An 8,188-nucleotide genomic window follows, 5' to 3' on the forward strand; every position below is an offset into this window, starting at 1 on the left:
AACATTTTGGAGATTTTTTCTGCCCAGAGAAAACTTGGGAGCCAAGGAAGTACCAGAGGGGAGGCTCATGGGGCCCACAACCCACAGGGCTCGCCAGAGGCCCCTGGTGCACCCAGGTGGGTGGTGGAGCCCATGTGAGTCCTTTCCACCGCCTCTCTGCTCTATAAATACTCAAATATTCCAGAAACCCTAGGGAAGTCAAAGAAACAAAATTCCAGCCTCCGCAAGTTCCAGAACCACGAGATCCAATCTAGAGCCCTATTCCGGCACCTTGCCGGAAGGGAACACGGTCACGGAGGGGTTCACCATCCTCATTGGTGCTCCTCCGATGATTCGTGAGTAGTTTATCACACACCTACGGGTCCGTAGGCAGTTGTAACCCGGTAGATTGTGACCCGGATCCTAACCCGACATCTACTTAGCCACGAAGATGAGCCGACTGGAGATAAGAAGCCCAGGCGTTAAGAAGCCCACGGAGAGAAGCCTAGGCATTAAGAAGCCCGCGGAGAGAAGCCCAGGGTTAAGAAGCCCGCGATAAGAAGCCATGAATAGGATAAGTCCTAACCTACTAGGACTCTACATGTAATCCACCCCTTTAATTTATATAAGGAGGGGCAGGGTGCCTCAAGAGGGTCGGGGGACAATAGACAAGTTTTATACAGACAGACAAATCTTAGACAAGATCAAAGTAGATGCACTCGAGATAGAGGTAGCAAAACACCGCCCTTGTAACCAAGATCATCATCATCATTAATATCAATCAAGCAGGATGTAGGATTTTACCTCCACTATGAGGGGCTGAACCTGGGTAAAACTCGCGTCTCTCGATTTCGTCCAACCCCGTTCAAGCTACTACCTAGTTGCGATGGCCTCATGACAAAGTCCTCACACTAGGACATCTGCCGTGACAAAATCATGACAGCCGAGTTCTCCTTTTTGGAAAAGAATAACTTGGACCTTCTCAGCTGTCGGGCATTTTTATCGTTGGAAGGTTGGTAATGGCTAGAATGTTGCCTTTTGGCATGATGTTTGGTTTGGTGATTGCTCTCTAAAGACTAAATTCTGGAAAAAAATTGTGATTTTTTAACAACAAGATCATGCGGATGCGCATGTTTGGGGATGATTGTGATTTGAAATTAACTTTTCGGAGATGTGTAAATGAGCAATTATTTTCTAGTTGGAAGGATCTTCTATCCATTAGGAAAAGTGTTGTTTTATTTGATGAAAATGATGTTCATATTTGGTTGCTTAAACATTTTATTTTTTTCATTAAGTCTTTCTACAAGTTGATCAACTTTGGAGGGATGTCCTACAATTTTAACGATTGTATTTAGAAGATTAAGGGTCAGTTCTTTTGGGGCTTATGGATGGCTACCAAAATAAGCTGCCCCCTACCTAGCTTATTCAGTAAGCCCAATTTTTTTTACGTTGGGCTACCATAATAAAAAGGTTGGGCTGCAGAATAAATTAGTTAGGGGACAGCTTATTTTGGCATGCCACCCATAAGCCCCAAAAGACCTAGCCCTAAAACTCCTCGTCACTTTCATGTTTTCATGTGGCTTATTTTTAATAATAAGAGTTTGACTAGGGATAACCTTGTTTAGGGATGCCATGTGGTCAATCCAACGTGTGTTTTACAACGAAGAAGAGAGTATCAAACATTTGTCCTTTGATTGCATTGTGCGAGTTAAGACCTAGGAAATTGTAGCTGAAATACTTGATATACCGTTTTTGTGCTCTTTCGAAGATTTAGCTACGAAAGAAAGAGAAGAATGATGTAACTATTCACTTGGCGAAAGTGTTACTCTAATCTCGAGCATAAATGCATCCGCAAGAAGAGTAAATTCCAAAATAATAATATGAACATCAACAAGTTTTCCAACATCCTTCAAATTTTGCCACAAAAAGGCATCTGTAGTGGTGTGTGCCAACAAAACAAATATGTGTGCCCCAAAATTCTAGCTGGACTTTTTTGTACAGGCCTCCAGGGATGTCATTTCAAGATAAAATTTTGCAGGATGTTAATCTGTCGATGTTCAATTTTTTTTTGCTATTGTTTGAAGTTTATAAAATTTTACATGAACAGTAAACTTGGTCACTTGTAAACCCTGTGGAGCTTATGGTTGTTATGTAATGAATTTGTTTTTCAGGGAGTCTGGAATGTATCCTGGGTATGTTGGGAGCTTTGGTGCATCAATAGAAGCTGATCTGTGCAGATGCTCAAGCTGCCTTGCTCCTCAAATGTTTGCGCCTGCTCGATCATCACCGAGGAGAGCTCCTTAGGATTGCTTTGAGAAGATCTGCTGTGGTTGTTTCAGTAGGATGTTTTGCAGATTGTAGTCTTCGCCAAGGGGATGATGGCGTTCTTTGAAAAAGATAAGAGGTTGGTCTACTGAAAGTCTGAAATGAAACAAATTGGCTAGCAAATGCGAGTTTAAAAATAAAGTTGCAAACTAATGTTCTGAAAGACCGCATGAACCCAAAATGGAAGCTTCGTAATGCCGGTTATTAAGACAAACAGAGGACTAAACCCGATACACTAAATCGCTAACGATACATGGAGAAAATTAAACGAACTTGTAGCAGGAAGATGAAAAAGAAAATAGTAGCAAGAAGTAAGGGTGATTGTTTCCACCGTATACTTATCGAACATTAATAACCAATTTAATCTAATTAGCCCTCTAAACCGACCCTCCTGCTTTTATTATCTACATCCGGTGCCCCAGGGGCAGCCTGCTCATCATCTGCGGATACGCCGCCGCCGCCGCCGCGCCGCCCCCAGCGCCAGCCCCGGCGGCCTCGTCCTTCACCTCGCCCTTGGGCACCCTGAACCCCGCCGCCGTCTCCATCGCCTGCCTCTGCCTGAACACCGAGTGCAGCGACGGGGACAGCATGGGGAGCTTCAGCCCCTCCACGGCGCCGAGCCCCGACGGCATCGGCAGGCTCGGCGGCGGCCACGGGTAGTTGCCCATCGGCCCCAGCGGGTCCCTCGGCGGCAGGCCGAAGGGCGCGCCGCAGCCGCCCAGCCTCATCAGCCCGTCCTGCACCGACGGCGGCTCCGCCCTGCGCGCGTGGGACAGCTGCGACGCCCCCGTGCCGCCGGACGCCGCCGAGCTCCCGTGGCCACCGTTCCTCGCGGCCGGGACCTCGTGGTTGTGCTTGCCCTCGTACGTGGTGATCACGGACTTGAGGTCGTGCGACGCGCGCTCCACGTGCTTCCGCACCGAGCACCCCGGGTGCGTGCACTTGTAGTAGCTCCTGCGATGCAAGGTTACGATCCATGAGAGTCTGCCATACCTACATACAGTACTACATTGCTCCAAGGAAAGTCGATTCGTGTTTCTGACGTACGTACCTTGGATTCGGGTTGCCCTTGACGACCTTCTGCCCGTACTTGCGCCAGCGATAGCCGTCGTCGAGGATGTCCACCTCGCTCGTCGTCTGGATCACGACCCGAGGCTCGCGCACAGCTCTGGACGCAGTGCTCATGTCAATGGCGCACGACTCCAGCTTCCTGAAACATTAGTCCACCCAAAATGAGCACACACATTTTCTTTCTAAACGAACATATGGTGCATGCGTGCAGAGATGAGATTGTATAACCTTCTCTTGGACTCGAGTTCATCGCCCTCGGTGGTGTCGGCGGCGCCCTGGCCCTGGGACATGCTGCCATGGGCCACCCTGTCATCCCCGTCCACCTCGTCAGACACGGCAGACGTGACATCCACGCCGCCTTCCGGAGACTCGAACCGGGCAGCACCGTCATGGACCTGCATCGAAGCCGACGAGTCGCAGAGCTCGCCGGGCACCGAGGGGGACGACGTGGCCTCCAGCCCATCGCCGCGCCAGTCCTGGACAGCCACGCCCGCGTGCCACAGCGACCTCGCCTCCGCGTTCGGCTGCGAGCCACCAGCATTGCCGTAGCCGTTGTTGTTGTTGTCCGCAGGCGCGTCCATCTGCGCGTCATTGAACGGGTGAACCTGCGCGCCGCCGGCAGGTCGGCGGCTCTGGGCGGCAGGCCTGGGGTGGTTGTGCGTGCCCTTGTAGATGATCTCCGTGACGTGGCCCTCGTGCGACCGCTCCACCTTCTTCTTCACCTGGCAGCTGGGGTGCGTGCACTTGTAGTAGCTCCGCGGGTACTCGCTGTGCTTCACCTGCTTCTGCCCGTACTTCCTCCAGCTGTACCCGTCCTCGGCCGGCGCGGCCGTGGCCACCGCTGCAGGGTAATCTCCCTTCGCCGCCTCGCTGTCCACCGCCGTCGCCGGTGGGCCATGGTCTGGAGGCGGTGCGTTGTTGTCGCCGCCCGCCGTGGCACTGTCAGCTGGCAGGCGGTTGCGCTTGTTGTTGCAGTCATGGTAGCTGCGCTTCATGAGGTCTTGCCCGTTGTTGAACTGCGCTTGGTTCAGATGGCCCAGCGGATTGGCGCCTCGAGTCGTCGTCTGAATGTTGGTTTCTGTCTTGACAGGAACATCTCTGCTTGGTGCTGATGGGTGCTGACTGTTGGGTAGAGATGCCTGAAGGCAAAGGAAGATGTTCCACACAAGGAACGAGGGAATTCAAAAGTTTTGTTCTAATTTCATGAATATATTAACAGTTTCATACCATCAGCCACAGGCGGCAAAAAGCAACAAAAGCATATACTATATCAGAGCCTTAAACTGTCATTCACTGCGTTAACGAAAATATAAGTTGTACTCTGCTGATTTATCTAGTTTTAACCATGAACCATGTTGGTAGTACTTACAAAGCTGTCTTTCACTTATTCCATTAAATACCAACAATAATGGTAAACAGGCTTATCAGCCACCTTGCTTTAACTAGTCGTACGAAACGCTGTTTAAATAGAAAAATTACAGTGCCCCCACTATTTGAAAACACTGCATTCTCTGTATGCACAAAGTCCAGTTGATAAAATTGACAATTCATGCATACACTGAAAAATAGTCAGCTATACCTAGCTCCATGGTCACAAAAGGTAAACATTTCAAATGTGGGTATGCGGATGAGGATAAGAAGAAAAACTCAACGAATCACATCAGTCATTCATGGTTGTTACATGTGGAACATCTCCCCCACAATATGGTTCAGCAAAGAAGCATAATGCTATTACTCCCTCCGTCCGGAAATACTTGTCATTGAAATGGATGTATCTAGATGTATTTTAGTTTTAGATACATCCATTTTCATCCATTTTGATGACAAATATTTCCGGACGGAGGGAGTACTTGATTTGTTTTTCCAGTGCAAGGAATAAAGGCTGACTATACACAATTTCACATAGCTGCTCACCTTCTTCCCTTCAGCGGTGTACTGTGATGATTTTAGATCCAAAGGCTTGAAAGAAAATGCACGGGGACCATCTTCAACTGATGGAGGTTCAAGCCGAGCATTATTGTTGTTATTGGTATCACCAAGCATGAGTAACTTCCCAGTGGTTGGCGAGGACTGGCCCTGAAGCATAGCATAATAAAACATTTAGGTAGTAACTTCAGTATCATGGTGTCTGTTGTTTAATTTGAAATTGCATACTCGAGTTCATTCATACTCCCTCTGTCCAAAAATACTTGTCATCAAAATGAACAAAAATGAATGTATCTAGAACTGAAATACATGTACATACATTCCCTTTTATTCATTTTGATGACAAGTATTTCCGGACGGAGGGAGTAGTACACGAAAAGGAACAGAAATATACAAACTTCCATTTGCTTTTATTTTGGCAACGGTAACAAAATCCCCTCAGAGTATGTCAAGGAAGGAAAATCTCCTCGGGTATATATAGGTGGGCTATTTGGTGGCAATGACAAAGTTAAACTTTCATGGACTTACAGAAATTTCCAAAGTTCAGTAAAGCAAGCATACTTAACCTGCCAATCTAGCATCCCACTGACAATATTAAGAACAATCCCTACACTCTGACGCTGGAAATCACAAGCATGAAAATCGAAACACAATCCATACCATGGCATTGGAGAGGAACACCGGCGATTCCAGCAGCGACGCGGGGCTGAGGCCGGGCGGGATGGTCAGGTAAGGCGACTGGGCTCCTGAATATTCGCTGCCAGGCATGCTGAGCTTGGCGACGCTGAACCCAGCTCTGGCCTGCATCCGCTCGGAGAGGCTGCTGCTGGAGCTGGACCTCTGGCCGAAGTGCGGCGTCGCCGGCTTCCCTTCCTCCTGAGGCGAGCCCACGGCCACCGACAGGCCGTGCCTCTCGAACCCGGCCCCCTCGGAGCCGTCGTTGCCGCCGTCGCAGTCCTCCACCAGGGGGTCCGCGGGGAACGGGTCGGTGAGGAAGCTCGGCAGCATGCTGCAGTCTGCCCCTGGGCTCTGGTCCTTCCACTCCATGGCTAGGTGGGTGTGGCCGTCCATCTCAGCATGGAACCTGCATTCGGAGACGAGAGCCAGGTAAAAAATTCAGCAAAGACAGCAGGGCAGAAACATCATCAACGACAAGAACAGAGAAAAGGAGCCAACGGATGTAATGCAGTTTGTTGGCCTCACACAAATCTTTGGCTCGAACACCAAAAGGATCAAAGAATTGGCTTCGAGTTGCAAAAACAAGAGGATCTTATCGAGCAGAAAGCTGATTCCAAAAATGAAAGCATGTCCATGCCCCCGGGTAAACGACAACCCGTATAACATCAAAAGGTTAGGTTGATGCGACCGGCACAGTCATCCACAAAGAAGTTGAATGTACTGCCAGAAAAGGAGCCGAAAATAAAAGGTGGGGAGCGGCTGTTCCATCTTATTCACTCCAAGAACAGGAAAGGAAGAGGCCATGGACCCCTCAACGCAACAGCATGCTGATTCGGGGCTCGGAGCTCGAGGCGCATGACAACAGGGAACAACTTTTTTTCTCCTAAAGCCCTTCAAAATTGCTCCAAGTTTGGCGGAAACGGTGAAGAATTTGATAAAAGACATAGGAGGGCTGGGATCGTCAAGGACGCACTTTTGAGCCAAACAACGTAAGTAATACCACGATAAGAAAAAAAAGAGGTTGCTTCTTTGATTCGAATCGTCTGCGGGATGCGGAAATGGAGGATCGTTTATCTTGCGAGCTGGAGGAACCAAACAAAACCAGAGATAAAAAAGGAGAAGACAGGCATTTCAAATCAAACTTTTCCTCCACATGTCAATCGGCGAGGAGGTTTGGCCTATTTTTGAAAAACGGGGCGGATAAGGCATTTATACACAAAAGTGAAATTTAAACGAAATTGGACCCAAAACAACACGCATTACGCAGGGAAAGGAAAATCCAGCCAAGCCACATTTTTATAAAACAAAACACAACTGTTAAGGCGCATTTCGACAACCCCAAACTCTGATTTATTTTCAAGGAAGGGAATCGAAACATGACATCAGAATGATAGGATCTTGTCATAAGAGAAGAAATTCGGATCACAAAGAACACATGCCAAAGCGCAGGGAGGAAGGACGGAATCTCCTCGCAAGAACGGAATGCGGGATATCCCACAGAGAGAGATTTGATCAAGGAACGTTGGACAGAGAAGGGAGACCAACCTTGGTGGGATTGCGGAGAAATGCGAATCGCAGGAAGCCCCAACGGCGATGCCCCCCTCTCCCTGCCGGCGATGGCTCAGTCCACCAATGGCCAAGACCAGCCGCAGAGGGAACAAGGCACAAGGATCAGAGACAAATGATGAGCTGCAGCCGCAGGGAGTCAGGAAAAGAAGGTTCCTCCTGCCATTATTACTCGGCTCCCCTCTCCCATTGTCTCTCTCTCTCTCTCTTCCCTGTCACAGTTCTTTTATCCTAGAGAGAGGAGAAGAAGAAACAGAAAACAGAGGAGAGAGAGAGGAGGAGGGGCGGTTTGACCAAGAAGGTGGGAGATGTGCGGAGGGATTCGTTGGAACCCGAGGAGGGATGACGGTGAGAGGAGAGAGAAACATGGATGGCATTGATGGCATGCTCGCCGTTCATCTCTCTCCTGCGAACTGCAGCTTTTCTCTTTCTCTTTTTTAGAGAGAGAGAGAGAGATGGAATTGCTCTTTTCCTCTGCATTTTTCTTTCTTGGTGAATTCACTGGTTGTTTCTTTATCTCGGAGGTTCTGGTGTTTTCTGCCATTTTTTCAGCAATTAACGTGCAGTCGGCACACCTTTATTGTTCAGATGATTGCGCGCTTAACGCACATTAAAATTTCAGAGGATTTCAGTGAAGGAAACG

The 8,188-nt window shown here is 48.7% G+C and overlaps 1 protein-coding gene across 3 annotated transcripts; it reads right to left on the bottom strand.

Moving 5' to 3' along the window:
- Window positions 1-2,474: 2,474 nt before the first annotated feature.
- LOC123045726 (probable WRKY transcription factor 34) lies at window positions 2,475-7,933 on the bottom strand. 3 transcript variants are annotated; one of them, XM_044468904.1, is made up of 6 exons: window positions 7,525-7,933; window positions 5,962-6,385; window positions 5,290-5,451; window positions 3,604-4,514; window positions 3,356-3,514; window positions 2,475-3,258 (listed from the first exon to the last, which is right to left on the bottom strand). In XM_044468904.1, exons 2-6 carry the CDS (start codon window positions 6,370-6,372, stop codon window positions 2,709-2,711), a joined length of 2,193 nt encoding a protein of 730 aa, XP_044324839.1. In that variant the 5' UTR covers window positions 6,373-6,385; window positions 7,525-7,933; the 3' UTR covers window positions 2,475-2,708. The 3 variants fall into 3 exon arrangements, with proteins under 3 accessions (XP_044324839.1, XP_044324841.1, XP_044324840.1); XM_044468906.1 differs by lacking the exon at window positions 7,525-7,933 and adding an exon at window positions 6,505-6,658; XM_044468905.1 differs by lacking the exon at window positions 7,525-7,933 and adding an exon at window positions 6,478-6,656.
- Window positions 7,934-8,188: the final 255 nt, after the last annotated feature.

The sequence above is a fragment of the Triticum aestivum genome, chromosome 2B (genome assembly GCF_018294505.1).
Source record: "Triticum aestivum cultivar Chinese Spring chromosome 2B, IWGSC CS RefSeq v2.1, whole genome shotgun sequence".
Lineage (NCBI taxonomy): Eukaryota > Viridiplantae > Streptophyta > Magnoliopsida > Poales > Poaceae > Triticum > Triticum aestivum.